This window comes from Carcharodon carcharias, chromosome 16, assembly GCF_017639515.1.
Source record: "Carcharodon carcharias isolate sCarCar2 chromosome 16, sCarCar2.pri, whole genome shotgun sequence".
Lineage (NCBI taxonomy): Eukaryota > Metazoa > Chordata > Chondrichthyes > Lamniformes > Lamnidae > Carcharodon > Carcharodon carcharias.
Window position 1 is genome coordinate 55,328,866 of NC_054482.1, and position 19,581 is coordinate 55,348,446.

Genomic DNA, 19,581 nt, shown 5'->3' on the forward strand with positions numbered 1-19,581 from the left:
CTCTCTCATTCCCACACACACTGTCTGACTCATACCCACACACATTCTCTCTCTCATTCCCCCCCACCACACATACGCCCTCTCTCATTCCCCCCCACACACGCTCTCCCTCATTCCCACAGACACACACACTCTCTCATTCTCATACACACACGCTCTCATTCCCATACACACACTCTCTCTCTCATTCCCATACACACACTCTCTCTCTCATTCCCATACACACACTCTCTCTCTCTCATTCCCATACACACACTCTCTCTCTCATTTCCATACACACGCTCTCTCTCTCATTCCCATACACAATCTTTTTCTCTCATTCCCATACACGCTCTTTCTCTCTCATTCCCATGCACATACTCACTCTCTCTCATTCCCATAGACACTCTCACTCTCTCTCATTCCCATACACACACTCACTCTCTCTCATTCCCATACACACTCTCTCTCTCATTCCCATACACACTCTCTCTCTCATTCCCATACACAATCTCTCTCTCTCATTCCCATACACACACTCACTCTCTCTCATTCCCATACACACTCTTTCTCTCTCATTCCCATACACACACTCACTCTCTCTCATTCCCATAGACACACTCACTCTCTCTCATTCCCATATACACAATCACTCTCTCTCATTCCCACATAGGAAGGGGAGGTGATGGTGTAGTGAGTGGTATTGTCGCTGAACTAGTAATTCAGAGACCCAGGGTAATGCTCTGAGGACCTGGGTTTGAATTCTGCCAAGGAAGGTGGCGGAATTTGAATTCAATAAAAATTTGGAATTAAAAGTCTAATGATGACCATGAACCATGATTGTTGTAAAAAAAAACATCCAGTGAAGGAAATCTGTAAACCTTATTTACAGAACAGAATGTGGTTGACTCTTGCATGCTTTCTGAATTGGCCTAGCAAGCCACTCAGTTATAACAAACTGCTACAAAGTCACCAGCAGGACAGACTCAGCAGAGGTGGTGGCGGCAATGTGGTATACAGTTGGGAGGGAGTTGCCCTGGGAGTCCTCAACATTGACTCCGGACCCCATGAAGTCTCATGGCATCAGGTCAGGGCAAAGAAACCTGCTGATTACCACGTATCGCCCTCCCACAGGTGATGAATCAGTGCTCCTCCATGAAGTACTGAGGGTGGCAAGGGCACAGAATGTGCTCAGTAGCTCCACTACTGACTGAGCTGGTCAAGTCCTAAAGGACATAGCTGCTCGACTGGGTCTGTGGCAGGTGGTGAGGGAACCAACAAGAGGAAAAAGACAGACTTGACCTCACCCTCACCAACCTGCCTGCCACAGATATGCATCCATGAGAGTATCGGTAGGAGTGACCACCGCACAGTCCTGCCTTCACATTGAGTATACCCCCTCATCGTGTTGTGTACCACCGTGCTAAATGGGATAGATTTCGAACAGATCTAGCAACTCAAGACTGGGCATCCATGAAGTGCTGTCGGCCATTAGCAGAGGCAGAATTGTACCCGAACACAATCTGTAACCTCATGGCCCGGCATATCCCCCACGCTACCGTTACCATCAAGCCAGGGGCTCAACACTGGTTCAATGAAGAGTGCAGGAGCAGTACCAGGCATACCTAAAAATGAGGTGTCAACCTGGTGAAGCTATAACACAGGACTACTTGTGTGCCAAACATCATAGGCAGCAAGTGATAGACAGAGCTAAGCGATTCCACAATCAACGGATCAGATCTAAGCTCTGCAGTCCTGCCACAATGAGTCGAGAATGGTGGTGGACAATTAACAACTCACTGGAGGAGGAGGCTCCACAAATATCCCCATCCTCAATGATGGAGGAGCCCAGCACCTCAGTGCAAAAGATAAGGATTTATTACAATCTTCAGCCTAAGTGCTGAGTGGGTGATCCATCTCGGCATTTTCTGGAGGCCCCCCGGCATCATGGATGTCAGTCTTCAGCCAATTCCATTCACTCCAGGTGATATCAAGAAACAGCAGAAGGCACTGGATACTACAAAGGCTATGGGCCCTGACAATATTCCGGCAATAGTACTGAAGACTTGTGCTCCAGAACTTGCCACACCCCTAGCCAAGCTGTTCCAGTACAGTTACAACACTGGCACCTACCCAGCTATATGGAAAATTGCCCATGTATGTCCTATGCATAAAAAATAGGACAAATCCAACCTAGCCAATTACAGCTCCATCAGTCTACTCTCCAAGTAATGGAAGTGGTCATCAACAGTGCAATCAACTAGCACTTACTTAGCAATAACCTGCTCATTGACGCCCAGTTTGGGTTCAGCCAGGGCCATTCAGCTCCTGACCTCGTTACAGCCTTGGTTCAAACATGGACAAAAGAGCTGAACTCCCGAGGTGAGGTGAGAGTGACTGCCCTTGACATCAAGGCAGCATTTGACTGAGTGTGGCATCAAGGAGCCCTAGCAAAACTGGTGTCAATGGGAGTCAGGGCGAAAACTCTCCACTGGTTGGAGTCATACCTAGCACAAAGGAAGATGGTTGTGGTTTTTGGAGGTCAGTCATCTCAGCTCCAGAACATCATTGCAGGAGTTCCTCAGGGTAGTGTCCTTGGCCCAATCATCTTCAGCTGCTTCATCAATGACCTTCCTTCCATCATAATGTAGAAGTGGTGATGTTCGCTGATGATTGCACAATATTCAGCACCATTCATGACTCTGCAGATACTGAAGCAGTCTATGTCCAAATGCAGCAAGACCTGGACAATATCCAGGCTTGGGCTGACAAGTGGCAAGTAACATTCATGCCACATGGTGTCAGGCAGTGACCATCTCTAAGAAGATGCAGTTCCCACAACACTCAAGAAACTTGACACCATCCAGGATAAAGCAGCCCATTTGATTGGCACCACATCCACAAACACTCACTCCCTCCACCACAGATGCACTGTAGCAGCAGTGTGTACCATCTACATGATGCACTGCAGGAATTCACCAAGGCTCCTTCGACAGCACCTTCCAGACCTAAGACCACTACTAAATAGGAGGACAAGAGCAGCAGATAGATGGGAACACCACCACCTGGAAGTTGCCCTCCAAATCACTCACCATCCTGGCTTGGAAATACATTGCCGTTCCTTCACTGTCGCTAGGTCAAAATCATGGAACTCCCTTCCTAACAGCACTGTGGGTGTACCTACAGCACATGGACTGCAGTGGCTCAAGAAGTCAGCTCACCACCATCTTCTCAAGGGCAGCTAGGGATGCACAAAAAATGCTGGCCCAGCCGGCAATGCCCGCAGCCCATGAATGAATAAAAAAAAACACATTTTCTCTCATTCCCACACACACACATAAACACACACACACACACACTCTGTCTTATTCCCACACACACACACACTCTCTCATTCCCATGCACACACTCTCTCTGCCATTCCCACACACACACACATACACATGCACACACACACACACTCTCTCATTCCCACACACACACTCTGTCTTATTCCCACACACACACACACTCTCTCATTCCCATTCACACACTCTCTCTGCCATTCCCACACACACTCTCTCTCTCATTCCCACACACACACACACACACACACACTCTCTCTTTCATTCCCACACACACACGCACACACACACTCTCTCTCATTCCCACACACACTCTCTCTCATTCCCACACACTCTCTCTCTCATTCCCACACACACTTTTTCTCATTCCCACACACACACACTCTCTCTTTCATTCCCACACACACACACCCACTCTCTCTTTCATTCCCACACACACACACACACACACTCTCTCTCATTCCCACACACACTCTCTCTCATTCCCACACACACACACTCTCTTTCATTCCCACACACACACACACACACACACACACTCTCTCTCATTCCCACACACACTCTCTCTCATTCCCACACACACTCTCTCTCATTCCCATGCACACACTCTCTCTGCCATTCACACACACACACACACACACACACACACACACACACACACACACACAAACTTTGGGCTGAATTTTTATCTTGTCGGGCGGCTATTTGCCCGACCTGACCAAGTGTAAAATGACATGTGATGACGTTGGGTGAGTGTCCTGACGTCAAATGTGCAGTATTTCGGTTGGGGTTGGGGGCGTGGGGGTGTGTGCCAGAGTTGGCAGCACACCCACCAACAATTAAAAGGCCAATAAGGCCATTAAAAAAGTAATTAATATAATTTTTTCACTGCACATCCAACCTTACATTGGCGGGCAGGCGAAAACGCCAAGCACCTTTTGCATTTTTTGGAAACCTCATCCAGGGCGGGAACAGCAAATAAAAATAAAATAAAAATTTTAAAATTTAATTAATAACAGGTTCCTGCTCATGTGACAGAGTCACATGAAGAGACTTTTTTTATTTGCTTATGGAAGGTGGACATCACTGACTAGCATTTATTGCCCATCTGTAATTTCCCTTGTTCAGAGGGCATTTTTAAGAGTCAACCACATTGCTGTGGGTCTGGAGTCACATGTAGGCCAGACCAGGTAAGGACAGCAAATTTCCTTCCCAAAAGGGCAGCCTGAAGGAGTGTTGGAATGTCCTAAAGGACATTAGTGAATTTAGATGGGTTTTTACAACAATCAACAATGGTTTCATGGTCATCATTAGACTTTTAATTCCAGATATTTATTGAATTCAAATTCCACCATCTGCCGTGGTGGGCTTCAAACCCAGGTCCTCAGAGCATTAACCTGTATCTCTGGATTACCGGCCCAGTAACAGTACCACTACGCCATCACCTCCCCTCCTTTTATAACATTTTTATCATCTTTATTTTTTATTCTGAGAACTATTCATCTTCCTGAGGCAGCTCTGTGCCACAGGGAGATATTCAAACACATACCCATGCGCATGTTCTGTGTGCGCTCGCTCTCCTCCCCCTCCCAAAACAGGCAGCGCTGAGTGCTGCCGCTCACATTTCACACTGACTTGGAAATATATTGCTACTCCTTCACTGCTACTGGATCAAAATCCTGGAACTCCCTCCCTAACAGCACTGTGGGTGTACTTACATGACTTGGACTGCATCGGTTCAAGAAGGCAGCTCACCACCACCTTCTGAAGGGCAATTAGGGATGGGCAATAAATGCTGGCCCAGCCAACAATGCCTACATCCTGTGAATGAATAAAAAAAACACACACACGCTCTCACATTCCCCAACATTCCTCCCCACCCCCCACACACAAACACACATTCTGTCTCCCTCTCTCTCTTTCCCACAGACACACAGATTCTCTCTCCCATTCCCACACATGCAGACACACACAATCTCCCACACGTGTAGTCAGCCTCCTCCCCTCCTCTGCGGTGTCTCTCTCCTGGACCATGCAGCTAGCCTCTCCTCCCCTGGGCCCTGGCTCTCTGCTCCCTGGCACCCTCCTCCCTGGGCCCTGGTTGGAGATGCTGGAGCAGTGGTCCAGTGTGCTCTGGTATCTCTTCACCCCTATGGTGAATATGGGAGCTCTTCAACTTAGCCTAATACTCACTTGATATGTAAAAATGTACAATTTCTACCAGGGCCACTGGGAAATGATCAGGAACAAGAACCATAGCTGCTTCCCCATCTCCGAACTCATCCTCTTTAAAATGTTGGAACCCTGAAGCCAGTAGTAAAGCCACAATTCCTACCTTAACAGATCACAGGCCATATTTTGCATCTGACATTCTCTTAAGAACATCTTAGTAACACGTTAGAAAATACACCCAAGAAGTTCAAATTTCAATATTTAAGAAATGTGTTTTTGGTCCATTTGTTCCTCTTTAGTACTAAAAAACAATTTTTTTTTTGAATTCCACAAAAGTTGAGCTCCTGGCTAAACATATCTGGATGGAGGGCATTTGGTGCCAGATCCTGTAACGGCCCAGCTGATGTTAGGAGAGCTAAAGAAGACTGGAGGACAGAGCTAGCTGTTGGACGGTATGTATGCCACTTCTAGATTTTAATATTTACAGCAGTATTGTCCCAGGGATTATTTTTAATTGAGCAACCTAGCTGAAAGGCTATGATGCCTGGTGAAGGATGCCTCAAACATTGAAAAAATAAAAGTAGTTGAATCAGGAAATATAGGGACTGTGATGCTAAATGTGTGCTTTAAAGGCTTACGGAATGTATGAGGAACAAAGTACAAAAGGAAATGAGGATTTCTACACTTTTAAGCTTCTGGGAAAGTGAGTTAGAGGAGCGGATAGCGAGATGAGTCATGATTGTGAAACTGTGATATTGCAAGGAGGAGAAAGAGGGAAAAGCTCAAAGAAAGAATGATCATAACAGAATTAGCTAATAGGAAACTAATACCAATTCAGTGGTATCAATCGCTGAGCATTCAGCAATAATTTGGGAATGGAATCTGACCTAGGCTGATATTTATTCCATGCTTCCTACTCTCTGGTAAACATTTGAGCCAGGGTCAAATCCAGGCTTCAAATCCTGACTTGATCTAAACATAACTGGAGTAATTTCTTCTGTCAGATTTTAATTGAGGCCACTACCTCTCCTAACTGGTTATTCTCTGTGTGAAGGCAGGTTTTTGACCATGGAGAGAGTCAAAGACAAGATTTGACCTTGTCCTCACCAAACATCTACATCTACAACTCCAGCAGCAATTGTTGGATTGCCACAGTTTGCCTGAAGAATAAGCTCTTTTTCTCATCCTGAGCTCAGGCGATGGTAGAGTGTTCCAGATTTCCACTACCCTTCATGTGGTAGTGCTTCTTGAAATTACTTCTGAACAGTTTAGCTCAAGATAAGGTTATTCACCCTTGTTCTGCACTGTCCCACTGGTTTACCCTATCAAGTCTTTCAAACATCTTAAACATCTCAATTTGAATACTTCTTAGTCTTCTATACTCAAGAGACACGAGTGTAGTTTATGGAACAGAGGACAGGCAATACGACATGGGAGGGAAGAGAAGTCAAGAAGGAGGAAATTTGAGCAGCGCTATGCAACCATGTCAATTGCACAGGGGCACCACGGGCCACTCCTTGCACAGCACAATTGTATCAATGGTGAATGCCATACAGGTTGCACAGGTGGCAGCGCTGTCTACCCCTGAGGAAACAGGCAGAGTCAGCATAGCAGTGCTTTGAAGTTCTCCCCAAAGTGTTTTATTAAACAGTTTTATTAAACAGAAAGTGTGTTCTTATACACCATGTAGAGTAAAGTGCAAATGGCCTTCAAATTCTCTTGGGCATGATAGACCCAAACAAGAGCAGGGAGAAAATAAACTGAAGAATTGAAAGATATTTAAATCACTTACCCTTGTGACTAGTTGGTAATGATTCATTTACGTCTATTTTAGCTTTGATATACTTTCCTTTATCACTTACAGAGTTCTGGGCATTCACATAGATGGTCAGGCTGAGGCTGTGCCAAGACAGCATTGATTGCAGCAGTGCTGCACACCATTTCCTGCCCATCATCTCCACGGTTTCCTTAGTGCTAATCTTTTGCCTATTTCACCATGTTACACCATTTGAATTCTTCTAGTATCTGTTGGATGAATTAGATCACCTGATCTTTGAAAATGGACTGCTGGGTATGAAATTGAGCTATAAAGACACAAAGAAGGTTTGATATTTGGTCCCAGTCTGGGTGGCAAGACAGATGCTGCAATTGGTCTTTGTGCTCCTGGGCTATGGAGGATGAAAAAGAAGTATATCAGCGAGTGGGTCCTGATGCAAAATGTTGTATGTGGACAAGAACAGGATAGGCTTCACTGTGATGCCCATCATTGCTAAATAGCCTGCTAACAAGCATGAGTTCCTAACAGGAGGCAAAGCAGTAGTGGCAAATTGCATTTAAATGTATCAAGCTATTTGCACATGACATCATTGTAATAAAATTGAAGCACAATTCTATAAGCTTTGCCCTTCCCTACACAAAGTTTTCAAATTACCTTTTTATTTTTTTATTCATTCATGAGATGCAGGCTTCGTTGGCTGGGCCAGCATTTATTGCTCATCCCTATTTGACCTTGAGAAGGTGGTGGTGAGCTGCCTTCTTGAAACGCTGCAGCCCATGTGGTGTAGGTACACCCACAGTGCTGTTAGGAAGGAAGTTTGACCCAGTGACAGTGAAGGAATGGCGATATAGTTCCAAGTCAGGATGGTGAGTGACTTGGAGGGGAACTACCAGATGATGGTGTTCCCACCTATAGGTATATTATAGTTGAGTATTGAATTTCAAAAAGTAGATGAGGTTTTATTCTGAAGTTTGGAGGAGTAGCTCCTCCTGCTGGTTTCACTGTCAAACTATAGGCTTCTAATATGATCCCTTTATTCTTCTGAGCTCAGGTTTTCCCCATACACTTCCCCAGGCCAAAGCACTTAACAACATATATGAGCTCGATCTTGTCTTTCATTTGAATGCCCCGTTTGAAACATTAAAGCAGAGACTCAGTTCACGATGGGTTCATCTGTTGAGTGGAAGACTGTACAACATGGGATTCAATTCCCCCCTAAGTGCATGTAAGTAATAGCCACACTTTTTGCTTGCAAACTCAAACCTGCTTTTATCAGCTAACATCTAATGGAAAAGGTATTGCATTCATTTGGACAATCGCACTTTAAAGATTCTCAAAATGAGGCTGCCCTGACCTTTTAACTAAGACCTGATCTTAATCCAAAATGATTAAGAGATCAACAAATATCAAAATACTAATCAGGCTCTCTAACATAAGGCTTGGATTGAATGATGCAGTTTGAGATAATGTCAGTGGTCCCCAAAATGCTGCATTTCTGATGTCTGCTGTGTCACTGTGGGTGAGCTACTCACCAAAGTCCTGGGAGATGAGAGAAAATCAGAAACAGAACATAGGAACAGGACAGGACTCGTGATCAGGACTCATGACTCATGCCATTTGACCCTTCGAGCCTCCTCCGCCTTTCAATAAGATCATGGCTGATCTGATTGTGGCTTCAAATCCACATTTCTGTCTGCCTCCCTTAACACTTGACTCCCTTGTCTATCAAAAATCTATCTAACTCAGCCTTGAATAAATTTAGTGGTCCAGCTTCCACTGTTTTCTGGGGAAGAGCATTCCATGACATTCAGAGAAAAGAATTCTTGTCATCTCCATCTTAAAAGGACAATTTCCTTTTTTAAACTGTGCCACCTACAGGAGGAAACATATTCCTGGTATCCACAGTACCAAATCCCCTTAGGATCTTATACATTTCAATAAGATAACCTCTCGTTCTTCTAAACTCCAATGGGTAAAAGCACAACCTGTTCAAACTTTCTTCATAAGATATGCCCTTCATCCAAGATTAAGTTGAGTGAACCTTCTCTGAACTACTTCAAACACAATTATATCCTTTTGCAAAGGAAGATACTAAAACTGGACACAGTAGTCCAGATATGGTCTCACCAAGCCCAGTACAGCTACAGTAAAACCTCCCTCCTTTTATATTCCATTCCCATTGCAATAAACACTAACATTCTATTTGTCTTCCTAATCACTTGCTGTGCCTGCATATTAACTTTTTGTGCTTCATGCACCAAGACACCTACATCCTGCTATACCACTGTGCTCTGCAATCTCTCTCGTTTAAATGTATAATGTTTTTCTATTCTTCCTGCCAAAGTGGACAAGCTCACATTTTCCCAAGTTATAGTCCATCTACCCACTCACTTAACCTAGTTCTATCCCTTTGTAGACTGTTATCTCCTCTTGACAACTCACTTTCCTACCTATTTCGGTGTCATCGGCAAAAATTAGCTAGCGTACATTTGGTCCCTTTGTCCACGTCATTGTAAATAGTTGAGGGCCCAGCACTGATCCCTGTGGCACCCCACTAGATACAAGCTTGCCAACCCAAAAAAGACCAATTTATTCAAACTCCCTGCTTCCTGTTAGCTAACCAGCCTTTATGAATGCTAATATGTTACCTCTACACCGTGAGCTGTTACTTTGTGTAGAACCTTTTATTTGGCACATTATCAGATGCCTTTTGAAAATCTAAGTACACCACATCTACAGGTCTTCCTTTATCCACATTGCTTGCTACTTCCTCAAAGAACTCTAATAAATTAGTTAAACACAATTTCCCTTTCACAAAACCATGTTGACTCTGCCTGATCCCATTATGATTTTCTATATATCATGCTATAGCCTCCTTATTAATGGATTCTAGCAGTTTCCACATGACAGGTGTTAGGCTAACTGGCTTATAGTTCCATGTTTTCTGTCTCCCTCCATTCTTGAATAAAGGAGTCACATTTGCTATTTTCCAAACTCCTGGGGCTCCTCCAGGAACTCAGGAATTTTTGAAGATTATAACTAATGCTTCTGCTACCTCTGCAGCCATTTCTTTTAAGACCTTAAGATGCAGGCCATCAGATCCTGGGGATGTGTCAGACTTTGGGTCTAATAGCTTTCCCATTATCTTTTTCCTGGTGATAGTGATTGTTTTAAGTTCATCCCTCCTTTTTTCTCTTGATTTCCAAGTATTTTTGGGAAGTTTTCTGTGTCTCGTACACTGAAGACAGACACAAAATACCTATTTAACACTTGTGCTTTTTCCATTCTTGATTCCCCAAACTCATACCCTAGAGGACCAACACTGAATTTTTTTTCACTCTTTTCCTTTTTAAATACTTGTAGAAACACCTGCTATCTGTTTTCAGGTTTCTAGCTGACTTTCTGTCATACTCAACCTTCTCCCTCTTTTTTTTAATTCATTCTTTGCTGGTTCTTAAAAATTGTCCAATCTTCTGACCTGCCACTAATGTATAGTGTTTCCTTCAAGTTGATACCATCCTTAACTTCATTAGTTAGCCATAAATGATGCATCCTTCTCAAATAATCTTTCTTTCTCATTGGGATAAATCTTTGCTGAGAACTATTAAACATCTCAAAAGTCTCCCACCACATTTATACTATCTCACCTTTTAATCTAGTTTCCTAGTTCACTTTAGCCAACTCTGCCTTCATACCTTTATTTAGGTTTAGAACACAAGTCTTAGGCCCATACTTCTGACCTTTAAACTGAGCATGAAATTCTATCATGTTATGATTGCTGTTGCCTAGAGGCTCTTTACTATGAGGTTATTGATTAATCTTATCTTTTTTTATTCTTTCACAGGATGTGAACTTCATTGGCTGGGCCAGCATTTATGCCATCCCTAGTTGCCCTTGAGAAGGTGGTGGTGAGCTGCTTCTTGAACCGCTGCAGTCCATGTGGTGTAGGTACACCCACAGTGTTGTTAGGAAGGGAGTTCCAGGATTTTGACCCAGTGACAGTGAAGGAACGGCGATATATTTCCAAGTCAGGATAGTGAATGACTTGGAAGGGAACTTCCAGCTGGTGGTGTTCCCATCTATCTGCTGCCCTTGTCCTTCTAGATGGTAGCGGTAGTGGGTTTGGAAGGTGCTGTCTAAGGAGCCTTGCAGTGCATCTGGTAGATGGTACACATTGTGCTATTGTGCGTCAGTGGTGGAGGGAGTGAATGTTTGTGGATGTGATGCCAATCAAGCGGACTGCTTTGACTGGATGGTGCCAAGTTTCTTGAGTACTGTGGGAGCTGCACTCATCCAAGCAAGTGGGGAGTATTCCATCACACTCCTGACCTGTGCCTTGTAGATGGTGGACAGGCTTTAGAGACTCAGGAGGTGAGTTATTCACCGCAGGATTCCTAGCCTCTGACCTTCTCTTGTAGCCACAGTATCTATATGGCTAGTCTAGTTCAGTTTCTGGTCAATAGTAACCTCCAGGATGTTGATAGTGGGGGATTCAGTGGTGGTAATGCTATTGAGCGTCAAGGGGTGATGGTTAGATTCTCTCTTGTTGGAGATGGTCATTGCCTGGCACCTGTGTGGCCTGAATGTTACATGCCACTTGTCAGCCCAAGCCTGGATATTGTCCAGGTCTTGCAGACCTCTAACAACCACAACCATTTTCCTCTGTGCTAGGTATGACTCCAACCAGTGGAAAGTTTTCCCCCTGATTCCCATCAACGGCAGTTTTGCTAGGGCTCCTTGATGCCACACCGTGTCAAGTGTGGTCTTGATGTCAAGGGCAGTCACTCTCACCTCACCTCAGCAGTTCAACTCTTTTGTCCATGTTTGAACCAAGGCTGTAATGAGGTCAGGAGCTGAGTGGCCCTGGCAGACCCAAATTGGGCATCAGTGAACAGATTATTGATAAGCAAGTGCCGCTTGATAGCACTGTTGATGACCCCTTCCATTACTTTACAGATGATCGAGATGGGGTGATAATTGGCCGAGTTGGATTTGTCCTGTTTTTTTGTGCACAGGACATACCTGGGCAATTTTCCACATAGCCAGGTAGATGCCAATGTTGTAGCTGTTCCGGAACAGCTTGGCTAGGGGCACAGCAAGTTGTGGAGCACAAGTCTTCAGTACTATTGCCAAATATTGTCAGACCCCCTAGCCTTCGCAGTATCCAGTACCTTCAGCTGTTTATTGGTATCACATGGAGTGAATCGAATTGGCTGAAGACTGGCACCTGTGATGCTGGGAACCTCTGGAGGAGGCCAAGATGGATCATCCACTCGGCACTTCTGGCTGAAGATTGTAGCAAATGCTTCAGCCTTATCTTTTGCGCTGGTGTGCTGGGATTCCCCATCATTCAGGATGGGGATATTTGTGGAGCCTCCTCCTCCAGTGAGTTGTTTAATTGTTCACCACCATTCACGACTGGCTGTGGCAGGACTGCAGAGCTTAGATCTGATCCGTTGGTTGTTGGATCACTTAGCCCTGTCTATCACTTGCTGCTTATGCTGCTTGGCACGCAAGTAGTCCTGTATTATAGCTTCACCAGAGTGACACCTCATTTTTAGGTATGCCTGGTGTTGCACTTGACATGCCCTCCTGCACTCTTCACTGAACCATAATTGATCCCCTGGCTTGGTGGTAGTGGCAGAGTGGGGGATATGCCAGCCATGAGGTTACAGATTGTGTTCGAGTACAATTCTGCTGCTGCTGATGACTCACAGCGCTTCATGGCTGCCCAGTCTTGAAATGCTAGATCTGTTCAAAATCTATCCCATTTAGCACAGTGGTAGTGCCACATAGCATGATGGAGCGTATCCTCAATGTGAAGGCAGGACTTCGTCTCCACAATGACTGTGCAGTTGTTACTCCTACCGATACGGTCATGGGCAGATGCATCTGAGGCAGGAAGGTTGGTGAGGATGCGATCAAGTCTGTTTTTTCTCTCTTGTTGGTCCCCTCACCACCTGCCGCAGGCCCAATCTAGCAAATATGTCCTTCAGGACTCAACCAGCTCACTAAATAGTGGTGCTACCAAGCCAGTCTTGATGATAGACATTGAAATCCCCCACCCAGGCACCCCTGCCATCCTCCAAGTGGTGCTTAACATGGAGGACCACTGATTCGTCAGCTGAGGGAGGGCGGTATGTGGTAATCAGCAGGCGGTTTCCTTGCCCATGTTTGACCTGATGCCATGAGACTTCATGGGGTCCGGAGTCGATGTTGAGGACTCCCAGGGCAACTCCCTCGCGACTGTATACCACTGTGCCCCCACCTCTGTTGGGTCTATCCTGCTGGTGGGACAAGACATACCCAGGGATGGTGATGGTGGTGTCTGGGACATTATCTGTAAGATATGATCCTGTGAGGATGACTATATCAATCTATTGCTTGACTGGTCTGTGAGACAGCTCTCCCAGTTTTGGCACTAGCCCCCAGATGTTAGTAAGGAGGACTTTGCAGGGTCAACAGGTCATTTCCTGTGCCTAGGTCGATGCGGGTGGTCTGTCTGGTTGCATTCCTTTTTTGAGGCTTCATAGTCTCAAAAAAGGATATAACTGAGTGGCTTGCTAGGTCATAATCAGAGGGCATTTAAGAGTCAACCATATTGCTGTGCATCTGGAGTCACATGTAGGCCAGACCAGGATGGACAGATGGACAGCAGATTTCGTTCCCTAAAAGGGCAGGTCATCATTAGACTTTTTAAATTCCAGATTTTTATTGAATTCAAATTCCACCATGGCAGGATTTAAACCTCTAGTTTCCCAGAGCATTACCCTGGGTCTCTGCATTACTAGGCCAGCGACAATACCACTATACCATTGCCTCCCTAGAATGGCCTGCTTCTTGATTGGCACTAGAATATACTGCTCTCAGAAATTGTCCTGAATACACTATGAACTCATTTTCTGGGTTACCTTTGCAAATCTGATTCTCTCAAACTACATGTAAATTAAAGTCACCCATGATTATTGCAGTATCTTTCTTGTACTCCCCATTTATTTCTTCCCATATGCTCTCTCCTACAGTGTAACTAATGATAAGGGTCCTATAAACTATTTCCGCAAGTGACCTCTTACCCTTCATATTTCTTACCTCTATTCAAACTGATTGTATACCTTGCTCTTTCAAGCTAAGGTCATTTCTCACTAAAGGTATCCTTAATTAACAGAGCTACCACCCCACCACTTTTTCCTAACTTCCTGAATGTTGAATACCTGCAATATTTAGGTCCCAGCCTTGGTCATTTTTCAACCATTTCTCCAAAATGGCAATCAGGTCATACATATTTATTTCTATCTGTGCTAACAATTCATCTATTTTGTTATGAATGCTGTATGCATTCAGATACAGAGACTTTACCTCTCTCTTTTTATCATTGTTGTAATCTCTAGCCTGATGTGCTGCTGCCCTCTTAAGTTTGTACTCTCTGTTCCTTCTTGCCACATTCTGGTTGCCATTACCCAAATTGTTACCCTGTTCTATTACCTTGTCGTTTTCCTGTAATTTACCACATCTCCCCTCACATGATCCCTTCTCCCGACTGTTCAGCTTAAAGCCCTCTCTACCTCCCTAGTTATATGACTCGCCAGAGCACTGGTCCAAGCACGGTTTTGATGAAGACCATCTCAGTGGTACAGCTCCCATTTTCCCCAATACTGGTGCTAGTACCCCATGAATTGAAACCCATTTCTCCTACACCAGTCTTTGAGCCAAGCATTCTTCTCTCTAATCTTATTTATCCCATACCAATTTACTCATGGCTCAGGTAATAATCCAGAGATTATTATCTTTGAGGTTCTGCTTTTTAATTTAGCCCCTATTTGCTCATACTTCCTAAACAGAACCCCTTTCCTAATCCTATTTATGTCATTGGTGCCAAGTGGACCACAAAGACTAGATCCTCACTCTCTCACTGCAAATTCCTTTCTAGCCCAAAGTAGATGTCCCAAACACTAGCACCGGGCAGGCAACACAGCTATTTAGACCCTCACTCTTGGCTATAAAGAACTGTCTCTATCCCCCTGACTATACTGTCCCGTCCTACCACTACATTCCTATTTACTCCTCCTGCTTGAATTGCTTCCTGTACATGGTGCCATGGTCAGTTCACTCATCCAACTTGAAGCCCTTGCTCTCATTCATAGAAGCTGCAAGAACCTTGAATCTGCTGGACAATTGCAAGAGCTGAGGCACCTTGACTTCTACCTTCTCGACTCACTTGCCTGCCTCACAGCGACACCCTCCTATCCCTGACCACTCACCAGGCAGATGACCCTATCCTAAGGGGTGTGACTGCTTTCTGGAACAAAGTGTCCAGGTAACTTTCCCCCTCCCTGATGCATCACAGTGTCTGTAGCTCAGTCTCCAGCTCACTGACTCTGAGCCAAAACTCCTCAAGCCGCAAACACTAACTGCCGATGTGGTTGCTATGGATCACACTGGCATCTATCAGCCTTCACATACTGCAGCCTCAACCTGTCACCTGACCTTCCATCTTTATTACGTGTTTAATTAATTTAATTTTCTTAATTAATAATCTCAATTATTGCTAATAAATGAATTCCTACTTGAACCAAATTCCCAACTACACACTTGGGGCAGAATTTTCCCATAATTGCACTAAGTGCAGTAATGGGCTGGTAAAATGGTGTCCTATCAGCCGATGAAAAAGGTGGGTTTTCAAGCTGTATCTTTCCGAGCCTGCCTCATTACTTATTCCGGGAAACATGCCATTTCCATGCAGATGGGTTCTTATTCACCCGCGTGCCATCACCCCGCTGTTGCATCATGCCAGCCGCCATCTTTAAAAGGCAGCCGCCAGCAAAGCGCTCATCACCACCAGCTTACCACCGCTGCCTGGGAGACATGGCCAGCAAAGGCAAAAAGCCCCCTGCTACAGCGATGGGTCCCTCGAGCGATTGCTGGATGCCATGATGGCCCATCGGGATGTGCTCTATCCCCGCTCTGCCCGCAGGATGGGCAGCAAGGTCACCAACCCGGTGACCCGGGAGGCGGTGGTCAGCGTGAACACCCTGCAAAGGAGGACAGCCACTCAGTGCCGCAAAAGGATGAATAATCTCATCCGTTCCACCAGGGTAAGTCACTCTTTGCATCACTCCCAACTCACACACTCACAAACCCATTACACATTCAAAGGGCCCTCACTCACTGCCAGTGCAAGGGACATCACCATTCACTCTTTCACTCATACCATCATTGTCCTCATCCCGTCCATGCGACCACTCACTACCCTCACAGGCCAGGCATGCTTATCATCTGGCCTGGCAGGTGTCCTGATACACTCTCCCTATCTCTATCCATGCAGGACAAACTGACTCACAACAGGAGGGAAAGGTCGCAGACAGGTGGAGGGATGCCAGAAATCAAGGTGCTGTGAGAATTCAGTAGAGCCATCCAGCTGGCCAGCGATGACCAGGACCGGTCCTGTGCTGATGGTGAGGCCGGTGCTGCTCTACCAAGTGAGGATCCAGCAATACAACATCCATCAGACAACCATGCTGTGGGTGATGTGTCCTCTTTCCCAGGCCACTGCCATGCACTAATTATCTCCCCTTGTTTTCACAGACACATCTGCCAAACATCCGACAGAGTCCACAACCCAAGGCCTCCAATCAAGCCCCAAACTAACCTCTGAAGAGGAATCTGAAGGCACCCTCACTGAAGTCCCATCACAGCGCTCACCCACACCCTCCACCAGCGTAGAGACACACACCTCGGTGGGACCTAGCTTTAGAGCAGCCTCAAGATCACAATCTGGTGAGCACATCATAATTTCTGATCCACAACAGGCAGAGGCAGGGACTTCACTGGAATCCAGCAGTCCTCTGACTGCTGGAGGCCAGAACATTGCTGAGTCCGAGTCAGATGATGAGCCTCTGGACTCGGTCATGTCACAGTTGCTAGAGCTGCAAATGCAAGCTAGGGAACAACAGGAAGGGATGTCCACTGCACTCCTCAGATTGCAAAGCACAATGGAGGAGTCCGTCCATCTTCAGACCAAGCGCCGGCATTGCAACGCACCGATGTCAACACTGGCAGGATGGCAGCCGCCATGGAGACCTTGATCCAGGACGTCACTCCTGCACTGCTGCGTGAGCTTAACTCCATCACTGATGCCACAGTTGGCCTCCAACAGTATGTACGTGAGAAGGGTGCTGAGCATCTTGATCTCATTGCAGCTACCCCTTCCACTCACAGAGTCAGCATGGGGGCCCTTGGGCACCCATAGGGAGGAGGATCAACAGGTGCACACTCCAGGGTCATCCGTCCAGGTGACTTTAGGAGTGACCAGCCCACCTGACTCCCTTCTTCCCGTGACCTCTGCAGATCCAGCTTCACAGGCCGAGGAAGGTGCCACTGCCACACAGCAGGACTCTAAAAGCAGACTGGAGCCCTCTAAGTCTCGGCCCTCCAGAAGACACCCGCCAAGATCATCACAGACAGGGCATAGCAGTCAGCAGGCTGCCTCCATCTCTGCTGTGGATGTCCGGGAAGCACCAAGATGTAGCGGCAGGGTTAGGGCAGTTAGATAAAAGTAGTTGCACAGCCTGGCCACAGGTGTTGATCACTTGTACATACTGTTCACTATTGTCAATAAACTCCTAAGAATGTCTCCCTGCCTGTGGCTTCTTGTTCTGATGAGCAGTGCTCATGTCACTCAGATGTGAACCTTTCTGCACAAGATAAAAGGCAGGTATCTCAGTCCAGGGCCTGTTGCCCATGCTCTGTGCAGCCTTCAGACCACAGTGATGGTCCAGCCTCACATTCCCTGGAAACATTACTGATGCCTGCACTTCGGCGGTGCTGATCATTGCTGCCAGGACATAGTGGGCAGGAGCCACAGAATTCTGTCATTCTCACTGTGTGCTCTCAGCACCTTTAAAGTGGGGCTGTCTCCAATCACACCAGCATCTGCGACCAGTGATGCTGTGCACCAGCTTCCAAAGGACTCAGGTGGTGAAGGCAGACACAGCATCAGATGTGTCTAAGATTTCATAGCTACGTCTCTGTGATAGTCCTGATCATGGAGCGCAAACAAGCTGCCCTCGGCCAGACAGGAGTCAAGCATTCATAGAGGCTATGTGAAGATCTATGGAATGTTCTCTCAGTGTGTTGTCATCATCCTCCTGCGATCGAGCGACTCTTAGGGCCTCCACTGCATCGCCATTACATGAGTGTTCTCACAGTCAAATGTTCACAACTGTGATGTGAGGATCTACAAGGACACCTCACTCCATGTTGTCATCATCCTCCACAAATCTGGCAGCTATGAGGGCCTCCCAAGTGTGCCTGCCTCATCTAACCAGTGTGAGAGCCTCATCCCTGTTATCGTCACCATTGAGGACCCCCTCACCCTCATTGCCATTAGTGTTCTCCTGATTAGAGGAGATGTGCAGTTCCTCCATCTCCTCCTCAGCCAGCTCCTCTTCCCATTGCACCGCCAGGTTGTAAAGTGTGCAGCAGACGATGATGATGTGTGACATCCACTGTGGACTGTATTGCAGGGTTCCGCCAGACCGGTCCAGCCACTGGAACCGCATCTTCAGCATCCCGATGGTCTGCTCCACCAAGTTGTGAGTTGCTGCATGAGCCATATTATAGCGTCGCTCTGCTGCAGGCTGAGGCTGCCGCATGGGTGTCATCAGCAACGGCCTCTGTGGGTAGCCCTTGTCCGCAAGGAGCCAAACCTGTAGCATCTATGGACCCTGGAAGACTGCAGGGGATCTGTGAATGATGTAGACGTTGTGCACACTCCCTGGAAACCGTGCATATACCTGCAGGATGGGTTTCTGGTGGTCGCACACCAGCTGCACATTCAGTGAGTGGAAACCCTTGCAGTTGATGTAGTCCACCGAGTGTAGCAACGGAGACCTGAGCGCCACATGAGTGCAGTCAACCACACTCTGCACCTGTAGGAATCCCGAGATCTGGGAGAATCCAATGACCCTCGCATCCTGGCTGTGCCAGTCCCAGGCGAAATGCACAAAGTTATGTGCCATGGAGAAGATGGCATCTGTGACCTCAAGGATGCATTTGTGGGTGGTGGATTGGGAAATCCCACAGACGTCGCCTGTGGAACCCTGAAAGGAGCCACTGGCATAGAAATTGAGCGCCACGGTCACTTTCACAGCCATTGGCAGTGGATGCCCTCCATGCACCCTTGGTGCCAAGTCTTGCAGTAGGTGGCAGATGTGAGCCACCAGGTCCCTAGGCATGCACCGTTGTCGGCGACACTGGTTCTCAGTCATCTGCGGGAATGGCAGGCGGTCTGTCAACCCTGGGTGTCGCTCG

At 46.4% G+C, this 19,581-nt stretch overlaps 1 protein-coding gene across 1 annotated transcript in view; it reads left to right on the forward strand.

Moving 5' to 3' along the window:
- Positions 1-5,850: 5,850 nt before the first annotated feature.
- The window catches only part of ak4 (adenylate kinase 4), a gene marked incomplete at its 5' end in the record, with an annotated part of 43,571 nt that continues 29,840 nt past the window's right edge, over positions 5,851-19,581 (forward strand). Inside the window, 3 exon segments of the mRNA XM_041207811.1 lie at positions 5,851-5,947; positions 8,324-8,491; positions 11,207-11,211. Coding sequence (XP_041063745.1) covers positions 5,851-5,947; positions 8,324-8,491; positions 11,207-11,211 — 270 coding nt within the window.